The sequence below is a fragment of the Empidonax traillii genome, unplaced genomic scaffold (genome assembly GCF_003031625.1).
Source record: "Empidonax traillii isolate 1590-97213 ecotype Southwest subspecies unplaced genomic scaffold, ASM303162v1 scaffold681:size344372, whole genome shotgun sequence".
Taxonomy (NCBI): domain Eukaryota; kingdom Metazoa; phylum Chordata; class Aves; order Passeriformes; family Tyrannidae; genus Empidonax; species Empidonax traillii.
This window is the reverse complement of record NW_020955874.1, coordinates 36,168-55,068: the sequence shown is the minus strand read 5'-3', so window position 1 is coordinate 55,068 and position 18,901 is coordinate 36,168. Positions and strand designations below refer to the sequence as shown.

Genomic DNA, 18,901 nt, shown 5'->3' with positions numbered 1-18,901 from the left:
CAGGTCAGTGTAAGAGTCAGCTCATTCCCCCTCCCCCAAAACAGTCATCATTCAGGGCAATATTTCAGCAAAACTTCATGGGCTGTGACATTGCTGATGGTTAGGCAGAGTTAGTTTGAATTCACAGGGCCATCACCCCCATTCATGAAGCACCACCCCAGGTCTGGAGAACATGAGGGTAATGTTGTACTGTCTCTGTAAAGCACACAGACCATCCCACAAGTTCACAGCTTGGTCTCAAACACAGGTTTGCAGCCTTGGTCTTACCTGAGATTCCTCTGTCCTCCTAACCCGAGGAGTTTCTATGGATCCATTGATGTCTAGGGTGTCCTTCTGCTTATATTTCCTCATGATCAAGCTGTCCACAACCCAGAACATAATGGCCTTGGGGAGAAAGAAGTGACATGAATAGAATGCAAAGACCAAAATACAAAGTAATTCAATCACAGATATTTCTTCTCCTTTTGGTTTCTCCAGATGTCCAGCCTTGATCAACCTCGTATCTAAATCAACACTGCATCAATTGGGTCCAAGGGGGTTGGATGAGTTCAATTCCTGAGGTCCTTTCTCATACAAGTCCTGTTGATTCCACAGTTGTTGAAGACCCGGAGGAAAAAAGACCACAATAGGCCAAGTTTCCACCAGAAATAACTACTGAACCAAGCTTCATTCAAGATTCATCTGCCTGCACCAGTTCCCTTGTCAGTTTTTTGAGGACCAGAATCTGCTTTCAAATCAGGAAATGCAGCCTGGAGTGCTGGAAAGATGCTCTAAACCCCAACTTTTTCAATGCTGCATCCATTCCAATGTTCATAATATGAACTCAGAGTTTGATGCACTACTTGTCCAGGGAGCATCTGAGTGTTAATAACTTGTTCTCACTTCCCATCTTAGCAGGAACTGAGTCCAACATCAACAATTACCATGAAAAAGCTGAGGTTTTGCCAAACTAGTTCCGAGAAGAGCAAAAGTTCTGTGTAACCTGAACACCTTGCCTTGCTGTAACATGAGCTGAAGTCCAGCCAAGTGGATGAACTGGCAGGTTACCAAGGTCACAAGGAGCTCAAAGGGTTTGGGGGAATCCCTGTGCCTGTAGTTTGCTGCTGAGATGAGCCTTCAGCCAACAAACCCCAGCTTTATTCTAAGAGGTAAAGAATCAGCCACCCAAGCAGGTTGGACAGAGGGACAGAAATTAAGAACAGAGAGCACGGTAGGGCAGTAGTGACAAATTTGTGACAGATATACTTGTTTCCACTTCCTCCACCCTGTCCCAGCCCCTCTAAGGGTGTCCCCAAGACAATCCCTGTGCACACCCCCCTTGGGGGTGGGCCCTGATTTCCAAATCCAGCCCACCCAGCGCTTGCAGGGGCACCACTTACATTGACTATGAAAGGCACAACAAGCATCACCAGGACGAGCTCCAGCTGGGGGTTTGGGATGTAACCCAGGAGGATCTGCTGAAGCTGCAGAAGAGAAGACATTCAGAAGCATTATTTGAACATTATATTGACTGACTTCTTCCACCAACAGTCTCCCAGCCAGGGCTCTGCAACCTTAGCTTCAGTGCTGCTCTTAGAAAGATTCCATGGGATATTCCCTTAGCCCAGCTGCCAAACACATGATTTTGTACAGAAGTAAGTACTGTGAGTCTTTCAGTGTAACTATCCATGACAACTGGTGGGACTTCCCTTGGCTCTTTGGAGCCTTGCTGCAGAACAAGGACACCAGCCACGTAAGATAATCAGGGAGAGGATTCCAGCAGCATCTCTGGATCCAGCAGTGTGTGCTACTGAGCATGTTCACATCCAAGTGTGAGCACTGCAGGCTACTGGGTTTGAAGGACAAGCCCTAAACTGGAACAGATAAGTGTTCCCAGTTTGCTGTAACTCTTCAATGAAGTCACATCAGCCTGCGAGGTACCAGGCACTGTGGGTAAGTGCACTCCAAACTGGGGTTACCCACTGACTCCCAGAATTGGGTTTTACACCCATCACACCTACTTGCCACAGGCTATTATTTTTTTAAAGAGAAACTTGTGATCAGCACAATTACCATTGCCTCAGCTACCATATGGAAGCAGCTGAGGGGAGGAGCACAGCATGTTACATGGAGACTTCTTTACAAATCAATCGTTAAGAATCCCCTTAGTTTAGGCACGGGATCACAAAACACCAACATGGGCTGACTTGACAGGATAGTGTAGAAATCCTCTGGCAGAACTGAAGTAGCTCAGCTGCCAGCCCAGCCCACTCCATCCTTCCAAGAATGGGAAAGAAAATTAAAACATCATCTTATTCTACAAGCTTTTGACTAGCAAGAGAATTTACCAAAAGCCAAACCATTATTAAAGCCATGTTTCCCAAAACTTAATAGCTAATTATTACAGAGGGTTGTCAACAAGTCCTAAGGATTAAAGGCCTATGATAATGGGAATCGGGCAAAGCTGACAAGAAGCAAACCACAACAGCTGTGGCTAGAAAAATACAGCTTACCTTTGTCCAACCAGGGATAAGCAGGACAAGGCTAATCACAGTCTTCTCAAAAACCATTATCAGCAAGTAGAGGATACACTGGCCAATCCAGGCAGCAGCTTGTGGAGGGTCACCTGCAAAAACAGCACATTAAATCTGGATCAGAGGACAAGAAGAGACAGCCTTGCAGAAAAGTTGCCTCATCCTTGACACCTGAGCTGATTTTAGGGACAGGGAAGTGCTTCCATACTGCAAGTTTTGCAGGAAGACAAATAGTTAATACCAAATTTAAAATCAGTGGAGAGAATTTCTACCTATAGTTGTAGGAGCCTGGGGTAGAAGAGTTTGGTGTCCCTGCTGGGTGTACAAGACACTACTCCACTGAAGACCAAAACATACCAAGATACAAGTTCAAATCTTTCTAGTTGTTGGGGAAAAAAAATTAAACCTGATGTGTATTATAGAAAATTTAGCAAACTTGAATATAAGCAAGAGATGTCTCCATCACAAGACACAGCATGTACCAATACCAGCACTGGCCTTCTGTTCTAGAAGGTGGTTCTCTTTTTCTATCCCTTTTAGGGCTGATTCAGAAATGGAGATGACAATTAACCAGACCTCTGGTTAGTCTGAAGGGCAAGCAAGTATCAGTCATGTCTCAAAAAGCCCCACCTACATACCTAGAAGATGCTAATACTACGTATGTTTATCTGTCTCCTGTCCTGCTTTCCTTTCCACCAACCCGCCTCTGAAACCCACCAAGAGGAGAAAACCACCACCAAAAACCTTGCTTTGCATCTCCTCTCCCATTCTGTGTCCTTCCCAGCTCAATGGCTTTGCTGGAGCAAGAGTTATACACATATCCTAAAAGACTTGTTTCTGTAAAAGGGGAGAGACACAGCTCTGGCTCTGCCTGAAGACCTGAAATTCCCTCTGTTTATCCAGAAACTGCATTACTGGCAGAACTCCTGGGCTTGCAAGGGCCACAGTGTGGTCCTTCCATAAGTGCTTAATGGAAAAGCCATTCCTGGCAACTCTAAGACAACTGAATCAAGTTTTATATATCTTGATTTGGATAAAAAAAATATTATCTCCTTGGAGGATATTTTTTCCTCTCCTTCAGCCACTGATGGGCACCTCCAATATTCTCCCCATGGTGTTTAGCTGGATGGGTACAGGGATTTGCATCTCCTCAAAGCACAGGCCACCTAAATCCTTCGTACAGGGAAAGCCTGAAAGCTCAGAACCCTCAGCATCCTATTCAAATTGTTCTTTAGAAGCACATGTCGCCTTGGGGCATTAGTAATTTGCTTTGCCCCTTTCCTTGCTACCCTTTCACAAGGAACAAAGATTACATTTGTCTTCATATCAACAAGTCTAGAAAAGTCCACACAGTTGGGTCCCCCTGACCCTTCCCTCACCCTGCCAGTGGATAAGAACCACATGGGAGTAGCTCCCAAAATCCCGCAGCATTTTGACCAGAATGGCAGATTGATAAACCCTTTGGAATTAAAGCCAATCCCAACAGCAATCCCCAAGACAAGACATTACTGGACTGAACTCTCCTCTCCACAAGGACCACTCAGTAACCTGCACACTCCTCTATAAAATAAAGTAAAAATCAAATGAATCATTAAAGACATCACCTGCAGTTTGCTCCCTGCCAAGCCTTACCCACAGAGTGGCCAGGAATACTTTGAAAATTTCAGCTCACCATTTTCACTACAAGAAGCATAACTTTTCAGTCCTGAACAGAATTATTTTATTTTGCTGATGAAGTGAAGGGCTGGTTATGTGATACTGTCTGAGCAAGAGACAGGGGCTCCATCGCCCCAGGTTTTAAAGCAACTCACTCAAAAAGAATCAATCAATGCTAATTAAATATGAATGTTTCCAATGGGGCACTCACCAAGTAATAAGGAAAAGCATATTTGTATTTATAACAACAATAATGGTGCCATATCTATTACATGTGCTTGCTTCAGCTCTCTCTAAGAGCCCTGCCAGCAGCTTATCATCTTCCCAGGCTCCTCAGAATATCTCAGGTCTGCAAAACTGAGCCACAGTATCTGCCTTAGGAAACCTGCAGCATTTCCTCTTACCACTTAAAAAAATAAAGATAACCCCCTGGCAACGCTTGTTTCCAGCACAATCAGGCCGGAATTTGGAATTCCATCTGCTCAGAGGAACCCGTGCAGTTGGCACCGAGATGCCAACGCTGGACGTGGTGAGATGGCAGCGGGCTGGGAGCTCTGCCCCAACTTTTCTCAGCACAATTCTCTGGAGATGTGGCAGGGGAAGACCACACCAGCACTTTGCATTTATCCACACCACTCTGCAAACCTCTGGCTGTAAAAAGCAGCAGCACTCATCAGGATTTAGTAAGAGCTGGCATCCAACCAAGCCCCAGCTCTATGGGGATCTGCTTCCCAGCAAGTGCAAAACAGGTTTACATATGTATTTGCCCATTTTTTTTCTCATTTGTTAGCAATGTACCAAAATACCTGCCTTGTTGCAAAGTTACAGCCAGAAGGCAGAGGCCTCCAGGTAGTGCCTCCATGCCAGAGATCTCCAAAGGATTTCACCCCCCCCCCAGCTTTTCAACTGCTCAAGCCACAGCTGAGAAGGAAGCAAAGCAGAGCAGAGGGAAGGACTGGGATGCCAAGGGTGCAGAGATGAGGACAGCAAGCAGAGAGAGCCAAACCAGCAGGCAACCGCACAGAGGGAGGGCAGGAAGAGGGAGACAGGAAGGTTACGTTGCAAGGACAACCAACAGAGCCCACAGAGGATTTTGGAAAGCACACATCTCCGCTCCCTGGCCGGCAACAGCTTAATGGGTGGTCTGTGAGGAGATGGGAGCAATGTTACAGGCTGCAGGCAGTCAGAGGCCGGTGTGAGAGAGGCTTTGATCCTCCTGAAATCCTCTCCTGATACTCTCAGGTGCCTGGCTGCCTTTGGTACCAGAATGGCAAACCTTTTTGCCCCATACCCCAAGGCCAACCAATTCTCCCCCAAATCCTCACGTTGCCGTCACCCACCAGAGCTCCAAGTACAAACAAATCAGGAAAACAAGCACATCCACTGTGTCTTTCCCGCATTTGAACTCTTTCCCTTTAGCTCTGTGTTTTCAGCTGTGCTGTGTCCCCCGTGGGGGGACAGGACTAACAGCCACAGCAGCCTTTGCCAGGGGGCTCTTCTGCACTGGCACTTGTGGAACAGCTCCCTCTGTCACCTCAGCTTGCCCAAAAAAAATCAGCAGCAAGTTTGAGATCTCTCCCAAATACCTGCCCCCTCTCACCCTTTTGGGGAATAGGAGGTCCCTACCATCCATCATCCCAACAGTGGACTGTGGTGCACTGGACTGCCTGAGGCAGGTTTTGGCTAAGCAGGCTGATACACAGACACTAGAAAAGACAACCTGCTTCTTAACCCACCCTAGGCATGGACTTGCCCGTGTATTCAAGATCAGCAGCCTCTCACCCCAAAAAAACTTTCCCTTCATTTTCAGTTCTCAAGAAAGCCATCAAATTGCTCGTGAGGCTTCTTGAGGTTTCCTTCAGAAAACCTTCTTTGCAAAAGAACAGTTTTTACTGTGCAACTGCAGGATCCCTCCATGTGAACCCCAATTCTCCAGGACCAAAGGTCTGCCCCAGCCAGGCCAGCTTTACTGGCTGAGTGTAAGTGGTACAGTGAGCCTGCACTAGCAAACAGAACAGGCCTGTACCCCTCGCCCATCACATCCCACCTTGTCCTTCCAGAGCTTCAAATATTCCTATTTCTCGCTCTGGCCTTCTCTGCATCACCTCTGGAAGGTGCTGTGAATCTTCTCCACAGTTAGAGGGACATCAGCACTGCTTACATGTCCCGTGGAAAGATATGGGAAGAGACCCACAGACCCATACAGAGGCCAGATTTGGCCACCTGCTCCACCACCTTAAGCAGCTCAAAATTGTCACTGTTTTGCAACCTCTTCCTACAACCATTTAGGTTGAATAAGATCTCTAAGATCACCGAATTCCACTGTTCCTTCTCCTTTTCTATTCTGAGCTTTGTTTTTGGACTATGGGATGAGATACTTCCACAGAGGAATCCATCCTAGAGAACAGATTTAGACAGGACTTCAATTCAACCCCTTGACAGGGAGATGAGAGAATGCCTCCAAAGTTTCTACTGCATCTTGGTCTTCCAAGGACAGGAAGCTGCCCTGTACCAAGATAACTGAAGGCAAAGATGAAAATGAAACAGTAGCATGGCCCAAGGGCTGCAAGAACTTCAGCTATAAAGAGACAGTGGGTTGCTTTCTCTTCACCATGGAATGAAACGTCTCCTCCTTACCACAGCAGGTTTGGAGTCATCCCAGGACCACTGATCCACCTCAATGTCCATCATCCAGGTCTAACTCACCACTCATTCATCTAACTCTGAATGATACCAGAAACACAAAAGTTAATATTTTCTGGCATTTCATCAGGGAAAAGAGAGCCTTTGGAGTGGTCCCTGGGCAAGCCCACAAGATACATGGACACATCTCCTCCTTCCACGGTGAGAAGGCAAAGCTGGAAGAGCTGAGCTGATCCCAGCCGACCACGCACCTTCTGCAGGTGCTGGTTTCCTACAGCAAGGTGGTCAGAGGCATCCTCAGATACAACTTGATGTCTTTAGTGGATCAAGCATTGTCCAGAAGCGCCGTGCTCCGTGGATGGGAAAGGATTCTTTTTACAGGAAGCGCACACGACTTTCTGCCAGACCACAATGCCAGCCAGCAAAAACGAATCTGCTACTGGAGGCTAAAAAATAAATTAAAATAAAATAGATGTCTTCCTTCTCACTGTGTTCAGAGCTTCCTTTTCCTTGCGGCAGAATGGGGAACTGGTCCAAAGGATCCTTGCAGGCTCCACATCAAACCTGTTAGGAGATTTTATATACATATCACACTCTCCTTGAGCCCTCTCAGTTTCTTGTCCTTGGTCCTAGCTGCAAGGTAGGACCATGGATAGACACTGAGCCTATTCCAAGCCTTTCCTTTTAGCTTAATGAGCACTCTTTGATAAAACCCCCTTACAACCATCTCCTACCCTGACAGAAATTAATATCCTCCCCTTCACCTTCTCCCCAAAGGATGAATTCTGACTGTCCTCCTCCAGAACACTGCTGGTGCTCCCCACCATCAGCAAAACTTCCTTGGAGCAGCCCAAGGACCACTGGAGCCCGCAGGAACCTCACACAGACGTGTTTCACATATTCCACTTGTGCGTGGGAGCCCGACTGCTGGCAGAGCAAAAGCAGCACTGCTTGAGGTATGTGAGCTGTTACCACACAACAGGATTAGGTTTAATCCAGCTGCCTAACGCACCAAGCTGTCAGCACAGCCCACATGTTACTGCCAGACAGCTTTATTTACAGGCTTTTGGGGACTGCGTGTGCATGGAACAGGTAGGAAAAAGCTCAACCACAGCCAAAGCAGAGGGTTCAGGGGTTTTGAGGAAAGGCAAATATTTAAAAGCACTGAAAGTTGTACGGGTTGACAAGGTGGGAACTGAAAAAGGCAGTAAAAACTTCTTAAGAGATACTCAAATGGTACCTCCAAAACCAAGGGATCTAATTATCAGTGCCAAGTACAGAGGTGGGTAAGAAATAGCAGGAAATATCTGAATTGCATGAAGTGCTGACTTGGAGGGTGAGAAGAGACTTTCAGAGATGGGGACCTGATTCACCAGAGCACCCAGACAGGTCTGGTGGACACCACAGACCCTCTCTGGCAAGTTCTGCCTCTGAACCAAAACAACTGAACCATAGAATGGTGTGGGTTGGAAGGCACCCCTTGGGCAGGGACACCTTTTACTAGACCAGGTTGCTCAAATGAGCCCCATCCAACTTGGCTTTGAGCACTTCCAGGGATGGGGCATCCACAGCTCCTCTGGGCAACCTGTTGCAGTGCTGAATGGGAAAAAAAGCGAGTGAATAGTTGGAATCTGTCCCCAGATTTGCAGTGTCACACTGGTGGAATCTGGTCTGTAGAGACACTGCTGCTGCCATCAACACCCAGGAGTTCCAAAGCTTTGCACCCCTGCTCAGAGCAAGGGACCTGACCACACATTCTACCATTCGAGGACGATGCTCGGTCCTTTCTTTTACTTTCCCACCCCCGGTCTTAGGGGTGGAAAGGCCAAGCAGGCTGAGGACAGGACAGCCCCTCAGGTTAGAGCTATTTTCAGCTGTATTTCCTCAAGCATTAGCAGCCAGCTCCCTTGGCTGCTCCGGGACGTGGGAATATGTGTTATGGAAATTTTGTACATCATCACCACAAGGGCCAAAAGCAGCCTACACAGGTCCTCAGTTAAACTCAGCAGCTGGCACAGAGCATGTTCTCCTAGAACTAAATTTGACCAGCAGAGTTCAACAAGCCACTAAACAGATTTTAAAGGCCTCCAAGCAGCATGCCTTTCCATTTCCAGACTCTGAATGAGCACAGAGCTTCAATATTCAGTGACCACAACCACAGTCCCACACCAGTCAACATCCAGATGGGCATCCAGAGAGGCATCGTCCAGTGAGAACACCCTCTTTTTATCCTCCTCATTTCTTAATGCTCCTCTAGAAAAGTTTACTTGCACACTGCAAAAACTCTCTCTCAATGCAAAGTCACAGCATTTACTTACTAAAAAAAAAAAACAACCACACTGCAGTATTTCTAAAGTAATGCTTCCCTCTAGGAAGCTGCACACTGCCATGGGAATGGGGGAAGGAGAAGGCTGGAACAGGTTGGAGGCAAGGCACAAAACTGAATCAAGCTTGATTTGCCCGAATCAGGCTCTGACTAGAGCCAGCACCTCCCCTGCTCAGTCTGTACAGGCCCAGCAGCACCTCCAAGGCCTTTGGTATCCACTTCCCTCATCCTTTGAAGCCCAAACTCTGCTTTGTTCTCCTCCCTGCAGAGGTTCCCTACAGGGAGAGGGCCTACAGCCATGACCTGCTACAGCAATAGTGCACAGAGTGTTTGTGGAGTTTCACAGAATCATCCTGGAATGGTTTGGGTTGGAAAGAACCTTAAAAAATAAAAATCATTGAGTTCCAATCCCCCTGCCATGGGCAGGGACACCTTCCAGTAGACCAGGTTGCTCCGAGCCTCATCCAACCTGGCCTCAAACGCCTCCAGGGATAGGGGTTTGTTGGCTTTGAGTATGTGTAAGCCAACCACCATTTCCCAAAGCTGACCTGTACCAAGAATACACCTCTCCAATCCTTGATCTTAGGAGCCAAGCAACCTTAGAAGAGGTAGCACCTTTTAAAATAAAGTTTCCTGTGCTTAGAGGCAGCTCAGAGATTAACGAAGAGCTTTTGGGCGAAGATGGAGGAACACAAGCATACAGGAGCCTTTGACTCTCCACTAGCTATAAAACAGGTCATTCCTGGCTGCAGCAGTGTTTGGCCACGAGCTCAGGCACAAGAGAGGCTGATCTCAGAATGGCTGTTTCTGGGTTTTCAGAAATATGGAAGTAATTGATTTTTCTAAACAATTTTGGGCAGCTGGATGCTTAAAATAGCAGCGTGGATTTGGGTGCTTTCCCTCCCTCCTTTTTTTTTTGCTTCCCCATTAAGCTCTTGCAGTCACACAGGGAGAACCTCCTGGCGCTGTGCAGGCAGGTGGACCAACCAAACAAAGCTGGAGAGGCTGCTGGTGCCCAAACTTCAGGATATCTGCAGTGGTTGGCATCAGCTACAGGGATGCAGCCACAAGCTGGAAGGATGCAACTGCAACAGATTGGGTTTTTTTGCTCCAAGCTGATGCAGAAAGATGGGTCCTGGCTGTACTGTCCAAAGACACAACCATTCTCTCCTGATGTGTGGAGCAATGGCACTGACTGCTGTTTGCAACATGGATTTGGTGCCTCCCTGCCTTTCTGTCCTCCCTCCTCCGCAGGACTGCAAGAGACACTTTTGCTTCTCGGGAGAACTGAGGAAGCAACGTCGAGTCTGGTACAGCAATCAGCCCAGAAAATGAATCATATTCCTGGCGCCTGAATCAAAGGGTACAGAGTTTACAAGCATCTTCCAAACTGTTTTGGAAGTTACTTAACACCCGAGATGAGAACAGCAGTGTTTTCCTTCCCCAGCCCTGCAACAGGATTGCCCTGGACATGCCACTTGGCTCCTACCTAACTTTTCCATTGTGGTCACTCTGGCCAGAGACCTGCACCAAAAACTCTGCTTGGTGGACGAGACATTTAGTCCCCCCATTTCCAGAATCAAATTCAATCAACAGCAGAAACTTATTTTTTACTAATGAAAGCAAGATTTTCTCAGAGGAATGAGCGGTTTCTGTAGTCTAAGCCAGCCCTAACGAGGGGACAGCTGCAGCTCAACAGAAGTTCATCACTGCTCTGCCAATACACTTTTAATGTTTCCTTGCTGCTGCTCAACTGCAGACGTGGCACGTGGAGCTGAAGCTGTGCCCTGGGATGGCTGTGCTTGGGTTTCCAGCCCTTGTTGCTCAAAAGCAGAAAAAATGCCAGTCCCTGAACCAAGAATATCTGGATTCTTCTGCTGCCTCATCTGAGTGACTTTATTATAAAGGAGAAGGCATTAGGGAAAATAAGAAAAGGTAGTCCCCACCAAATGCCTTCTGTCAGGATGCTGAACCTGCTCTGGAGATCAATGAGGTGTTCAAAGCCACTCTCAGGTTTGAGAGAACTGGCCCTGCCACATCCCATCATTTCAACCCATTCTGCTGTCTCACAAACCCAACCAGTCCCTTCACCCTCTGCCACGATCCATTTACACATGCTGACTGTGGTTCTGAGTAAATTCACAAGTCAGTGGGGCCTCCAACCTAATCCTAGTTTGATCCAAGTTTCACCAGATCAGTTATCAGACCACCCACTAAAAATAAAAAAGGTACAAGAGTAACTTTAGAACAGACTCAAGTATTAAGGCGAGAATGCACTCTGCATGAATAAGAGGTATTTTCTCAAGTAAGACTGAATTCATCTATATATTAGATGTACTGTAAAACAGTTACAAAGGGTTAATTTTTCCCTTTCCTGAAGCCAGAGAAGCTGTGCTTTCCTGGAAGCTGGCTCTGCTCTTTCAGAAGGGAACTGCTACCCTCTAGTGGGGCTGAGAGGAGCTTTTCTGATACTTCTCCATGTCAAGGCAGGAATTTAAGAAGAGGCCAGACTTGGGAACTGTTTTGGGGCCACACCGTGCCTGGCTGATGCCTATTACAACTCAAGGGAAATGCAAGGACAACTCCACGTTTGGAATGGAGAGGCAGAGGGAAAAACCCACGAAAGAACCCCACAGAGGTCACCACCACTACCCCCAAACATCTTAACTTATCCTGTGCATGTCCTGGGGTACATTATCCACCCAAGGAAACATTCAGCCTTTCACCACCAACCTGCTACACTCAGATATGTGTTTGGCAAGGCCAAGAGTTACCTGTGACCTAGTGATGTCCCAGCATTTAACGCCACACTCTGGGAGCTCCTTGGAGAAGGGGTAAGAGAAGGCTCACATGTTTTAACCCCAACATGTGGTTCCTGGCATTTTTTCCTCCCCATTCCCAGCTGGGAACACCATTGTGTGGAGCAGCTGACACCTACCATACTCTCCAAAGACCAAGTAGGTGTATTTCTTGTGCTGCACGATCCAGGAGACAACTTTCACACCCAGCCAGATCAGCAACATCCCCAGCGTGGCATCAAGGATGAAATTAATAAGGTAGCTAAAAGCAGAAGAAAATTCAGAAAATTTCAGTTGTGTTCTTAAGTCTTATTCAAGATTTTTAATTTTAATTTCAATATGGGAATCAATTAAAAAACCCCCCAAGATTCTCAATAACTGCACTTAACTGTCCAAGCTTACTTCCTTTTTCTTTTATTGGATTTTCCTGTACCAGCAATCTTTTAATTTAAAAGCCTCTTTAGGAAAGAAGGGAGCAGGCTCCACCAGCTCTCTGGCATTGCTCATTTATTCACATAGCATTAAATACTTCTTGGACTAGACCATTGGGCTATCCATTTGCAGCATCTTTTTTTTTTTTTTTTTTATTTCTTATTAGGACAAAATCCCAAGCTTCAGGGGAAACAAAACAAAACTGTTCTGGAATTTCATACAAGAAAATGGCAGCTTTTTGGACACTACAGTTGCTCTACAAACTGGGCAGCAGAAGAGGCAAAAAGTCCATTTTTTTACTGAGCAGCTGCAAGAGGCTCCTACAAGCAGAGACATGGACAGTGGCAGGTTTGGGGAGAGGTGATGAGCCCTGGCTCAGCAGCAGCCACTCTGAGGCCCCCCAAAAACCTTGAGTTCAGGGTTCCCACTGCAGATCTAGGAGCTGAACACATCCCTACCAGGATATTTGGGCTTGACAGGTTTGTTGGGCAGCTTTGGTTGTTTAAGTGACACTGGACAGAGCACCAGAGGCAGTAGACCCCCATGGACCTTTCGGGGATTTGGAGGGTTGGAGACCTAATCCAGGGCTTGGTATTTTAATGAACATAGGAAAAAAAACAAAAAAATAAATCTGAGGTTAATGTTTTTTGTGCAGTTTTCCATTTCTGCAGTATTTTCTGCCAGATTTCTCCAGCCTGAAGAAAATGCCAAGCACAGAGCTACGGGAATGAACATTTCCTTCTCCCGGAATTCGATACTGCCTCTGAATCAAGAAACTGAAAACAACAATCTGCTTTTGATATCCACTTTGAAAGCATAACATGAAGTTTTTCTGCATCCAAAGGCTCAGACTGGGTTTTTACAGTTTCCAGCTGCTGAAATCAGAGTATTCAATACAAACATGAGGCTCTGGTGCTTTATACTGGGCAGGACACGTAGTGGATGAGCCTCAAAGCCCAGGGACAGGGCTGGAGGCTTTTAAGCTGCCTGGTTCAGGATGACAAGTCAGGCAGCACAGGGAAAACATAAAACACACATTAAAAATAAACACCACGCCCAAAGGGCACAGCATAAGCATGAAAGGGTTTCTTTTAAAACAGTGTCTGTTTTAAAAAAACAACAATACATCATTTTAGAGGTTTTATGTAGCCCCAGCCAAACTTGTGTCTGCTTAAAGAAACATACCAAGGTGCAGTACTTTAATACATAAAAAAGGAGACAGGTCAGAAGGTTTTCAGCAGCATTCTGAAGCCTAGAGGAGTTTCTCAAAATGAGATGAGGTTAAATCTGAAAATTGTAGCTGCAAAGTGGCTGAAGTAAAGGTGACACTTCTATATTAAGGCTTAGAAATCCCCCAAGCAGGACTAGCAGACTGCAAAACAGACAACCCAGACTCCAAAAATAAGCTCAGCAGAGTTTATCCCAACTTTTCCACCGTGTATGATCCTTCCCAACACGCTTCTTCCTTTGACAAATATAGGGCATGGATGCAAGTGCCTTGTGTACTTACAGGGAGCAAGGGTCCTCTTCAGTGAGATCTGACAGGAAAACATTGGCAAAGTGGATGAAGAGGGCACCTATTGCTTGCTTGGAGGTATCATAAAACCTGGAGAAAACAAAAAAGGCAAAGAAATTTGTGCCCTGAAGTAGCAGCAGCAGAGAGGTCACCCAGTGAAGGGCCCGCATGGATCTGCTTTCCTTCAGGATGCATTCCTGATGCCCAAGAGGTTATGTGTGCGGTAAAAAGGGCTCTTTGGCCAACTCCAAATACTTAAAAAATATAAATCCCACTTCAGCACACTTCAGCCTTGCAGATCTGCTGCTGAGCTTTACCCTGCAGCAAAGGGCAGTTCACCCTCCAGCTCAGCCTCAGCTTTTCCAGCCACCAGTAGATGCAGGGAAGATGCTCAGCTACTTACAAGTTTTGCACCTGTACACAGAGACTTGGATTGAATTCCCAAATTATTTTAGATACAGAACCAAACTGAGGTGACAGGCAGGTTTTTCATCACTCACATTGGTTGATAGCTCCTGGTGCCAAGCCAACCTGAGCTTGTGCTGATCCCACCCACACCTCTCAACAGCCCCTAAATCCTGCAATACAGAGGTGCTTTGTAGAGGTGTCTGAAGCCAGCAGCAGTTCCCAGCTGCCTCACATCAGAGCACAGCCATATCTGCAGCTGGCCGATGTCTGAGCTGGGTCAGGGGACACCAAAGGGATTAACTGAATTCAAGAACAAAATCTGACCCTGTCTGGGAGACAGCCCAGGTGCAGGTGTGCCAGCAGACTGGAGGGGACCATAACCCTTGGTTCAGTCACCTACAGTAAAACAAGCTTTTCTGAAAGAGCTGGGCAGGGAATTTTACTTCTAGGGAGCACCAGCTACTTTATGGAGATTTCCTTGGGAAGAAGCAGAACATTTCACTTAACAACTAAGTGTCATGCAGGATACACAAGAGGCCTAGAAGATTGTCAGTCTAAGAGAAAATAATATTGCATATATGGTCTTTTCAAGTTTCAAATGAAAAATCTCACCATATCCTCCAGGGACGCCTCTCTGCCTTTGGTTCCTTAAATCGTTTTACTGCAAAGAGAATTAGAGAGGTTCCATTAACCACCAGAGCTGAGCTGCTACACGTGTGCAACCTGCACCAACCTTCACTGCAACAGCAGTCAAAAAAAGTCCTGCAGGACCCTCAGCATTTGCCAGTCTAAAGCTGAGAAAAGCCAAAGGACCTTCCCAGGGCAGTGGTGGAATCACTGTCCCTGCCGGTGCTCAAAAGCAGACGTGGTGCTCAGAGACGAGGATCAGTGGTGGACCTGGCAGTGCTGGGTTAAGGATGGACTCAGTCTTGGAGGGCTCTTCAAACCCTAATGATTCCCTGATTCCATCCTGGGACTTGATGCAAACTAACCAGAGGCAAGGCATGCACCCACGGGTCAGCAAGATGAGCAGCAGAGGTGTTTGAAGATCAGTGTGTGCTTCTGGCATCCCTCAGCAACAGCCTTGCCATGCCATGGGCAGTGACCTAAGGGAAGCTGGAGAGGATTCACCACTAACAATAGCCCTCATAATTTTTCCAGGCAACTTGAAATCATGGCAGTGACAGTGAAATGACATAGCTCAAAAAGCTGGTAAGCTTTTGAGTCTCAGCAGTGCACTAAAGCAATCTCTTCCTTGCAGTTAACAGGACCAGAGGATCCTTGAGGAAGCAGAACCTCCCACACATCTCCAGCCTGAAGTGCCAGCCCCCAAAACCTGTGAGCCTGCACACCTCCAAGCTTGTGCCAGCTATTAATAAAATAATACTTCTGCTACACAGTATTTTGCATGCCCACTGGCTACGACTGTGGAGTAGCAGTCTGAGTGAGACACGTTGGCTCCAGCACCACCAACCATACCTCTGAATGAGATATCTGAAGTAACTCTCCCTTCCTTGAAAACACACCAGGTCAGGTAACTGCTCTGTTCATTCCAGCTGTATTGGAGCACTCAAGCTGCTGGCTGAAGCCCCACCACCTGTCCCAAGGGACAGCCTGGGCTCATTTCCCTGGGAAATGCCTTCCTGGCCCAGCCTGGGAGGATGCCAGGTCTTCCCTGACAGGAGCCTTGACATTTCAGAAGCGCAGCTTTGTACTACCTTTCCTGGCCAGGTAGCAGGGCAATATAGGAAAAGATGACAGTTATAGGACAATGGGGAAGTTTTTTAAACTAAAAGAAGAGATATTTAGACTAGATATTAGGACAGAGTTCTTTACTGTGAGGGTGGTGAATCCCTGGCACAGGTTCCCCAGGGAAGCTGTGGCTGCCCCATCCCTGGAAGTGTCCAAGGCCAGGTTGGACAGGGCTTGGAACATCATGGCCTAGTTGAAGGTGTCCCTATCCATGGCAAGGAGTTGGAACAAAGCGATCTTTAAGGTCCCTTCCAAACCAAACCATTCCATGATTCTACAATCTCCCTAACCCCAGCAGCATTTCAGTCAAGCACATGCAGGGGTTTTGGTGCCACTCTCAAATCCACAGAAAACCAGCATTCCAATGACCTGATCAGTTACTGCCATTAATGAGTGACAAAGCATCAATTAAGTTATACCAAGCAGTTTGTGTCCTACCTCTGTCCAGAAAAAAAAAGCCTTTTTTCCCCTCATCCAGTTGAATCCTACCACAAGATACTCCTGCAGCAATGACTTCCACCAGCACAGGCAAGGTCTATCATCTCCAGTGCCCTTCAAAGGGCCACTTGCATTTCATCCACCCACAAGCATGAGACCCATGCACCAACCAAGGTGTTTGAAGTACTTAAACCAACCCACAGCTTATGGGCAAAGACCACGACGCTGCAGAGTAGGTGTTGGAAGGGTCTTCAGACCACCAGCTGACCACTAACCTGGCCACGAGAGCACCAGGGATGATTTTCATTATTTCCCTAATGAGAAGTGACATGTTATGTATCCACAGCCACTCAGGCTCAAAATACAGTAATTCAGTGTGATAAGATGACAAGTAAGAGGTAAGAAGTTAATGGTGTGGTGCCTTGTTGAACACAGCTTGTCATGCCTCATTAGATCTAAGAGAGTTATCGGAGACTGTGTAATTATCAGAGACAGTAAAACTGTTGTATTAAAGATAAAAGCTAGTATTATAGAGAAATAATTAACTGCTTAATAGGGCATTTACTGTGCAGAGCTGCAGCAGGCTGTCTCCAAATTAAACCAGAAATCCAGCCAAGATTACTGGAGCTTAGCAGGGAGCAGAGTCATTCGGTAGCTGTGACCCAGGGGTTAGGGGTGATGCTAAATCCACACTAAAGCAGCACCAGGTCTTAGAAAACTCAAGGAGATGATGGGGTTCCTTCCCTGTGAGGGAGCACAGAAGGGTTCTGGAACAACAGGCTGAGCAGTGACTGTAAGGCATCACAATCCCCTTCCAAAGCCTGCAGGGAGCCAAGCCATGCAGGCACAGACACAGGCTCAGCTGACTGACACTGCAAAAAGGCTCAAGTCTCATTTGCTCTTCACAAAAAACACGTCTCCACTCACTGAGGTCAACTCAGTTTTCCACCAGCTGTAGGACTGGGTTTGCTACCATGGCTCAGGTAAAATAAACCTTAAGGGTGGACTGATCTAAGAAAAGTTGTGCCTGCATCAAGCCAACAAGACATATGTGATAATTTAAATTCTAACACCCACAACCAGCTAAAATTTTTAAGACACTTTAAACCAATTAAAAGTTGAGTTTACTGTACAAAGACCTGCACAAAATGGGAGAGAACCACCACTCAATGTGACTGAAAATGAGGAAAGTGTGTACTGGCTTTACAGAAGAGAGGAGGAATTTGTCTTCCCAACAGTGCTCCCAGCAACAGCACAGATTATTTTAACTCTGCATCCCTTCTCAGCTTTGTCCATGTGCAAAGCAAGATGGCTTATGCAAGGAAGCAATGTTACTGCACATCTTGGGAAAAAAATTTTTCATTATGAGGGTGATGAAACACTGGCACAGGTTGCCCAGAGAAACTGTGGATGCCCCATCGCTGAAAGGGTTCAAAGCCAGGTTGGATGGGGCTCTGAGCAACCTGGTCTGGCAGAAGGTGTCCCGTGGCAACGAGGTTAGAAATGGAGGACTTCTAAGGTCCTTTCCAACCATTCTGTGATTCCAAAATTCTGTAAGTGCCAGGAGAAGAGGACCCAGGGATATCCCACTGAACAGGAGCCACTTAGACATTAAACAGCTGCCCTCACCACTGAGATGAAAGCCTGCTTTCTTGAGGGTCTGTCCCCACAAGTTACCACTCCACCCCTCCTTGGCTCCGGTTACTGCAGACAAAAAGCTGTGAAGTTGAACCAAAAGGGAAGGAAGATGAGTGACAATTTGAGAGACATACCCTGCCCACAGCTGAGAAAGGGTAGGGCAGGAAACAAAATACTCCCCAGCCCTTCCTCTTCAGTCAAGGACAACAAAGATCATACAGGCTTGAAATTCCCCCAGAACCACCAAGCTGGGTGGAAGCTGACATGTCAGTAAGAGCCAGTGAAATGTTAAAAAAAGTTTGGGAGGAGTCTTCAATATACATCTGTAAACAGCCAGAAAGCTAGAAGAGATAAGCTCAATAACAGTTATTCTCACTCCTTTTCCAGGGTAATATAGAGGTAAACGTTTATTATGGTGTTCTCTTGATGCAGCAGAAAGGGGGCAGAGAGCTTTGCCTGTCCCAGACACATAAAACTACCCTGAAGTTATCTGAGCTTGAGGCAACCAATGCCCCACAGTTTACTTTTGGTTTTAAACACAAATTCTCCAATTATAACTAAGACAAGGACAGCAGCAACCACCCAGTCTCCTTGTGCTGTTCCTCACCCCATTCATGGCAGAGCATCACCCCTGCATCCCCCACTGACCCCACACTGCATTCAGGCAAACCTGCTGCCGATTTGTGCATCAGCACAGGTGCCTTTTATCCTTGTTGGAAATAAAAAACCTAATTTAGGCAGTTAACTGCAGAATCAACCAGCTGCTGATTGGCAAAACAGG

The 18,901-nt window shown here is 46.7% G+C and overlaps 1 protein-coding gene across 1 annotated transcript in view; it reads right to left on the bottom strand.

Annotated features, from left to right (window-relative positions):
• Positions 1-18,901, bottom strand: part of LOC114065611 (store-operated calcium entry regulator STIMATE-like) — a 33,022-nt gene that overhangs the window by 6,758 nt on the left and 7,363 nt on the right. Inside the window, exons 2-7 of the mRNA XM_027899660.1 lie at positions 14,905-14,953; positions 13,879-13,974; positions 12,077-12,198; positions 2,493-2,605; positions 1,380-1,463; positions 268-384 (exon numbers count right to left, since the gene is read on the bottom strand). Of these exons, the coding sequence (XP_027755461.1) occupies positions 268-384; positions 1,380-1,463; positions 2,493-2,605; positions 12,077-12,198; positions 13,879-13,974; positions 14,905-14,953 (581 nt within the window). The remainder of the gene's footprint in view (positions 1-267; positions 385-1,379; positions 1,464-2,492; positions 2,606-12,076; positions 12,199-13,878; positions 13,975-14,904; positions 14,954-18,901) is intronic.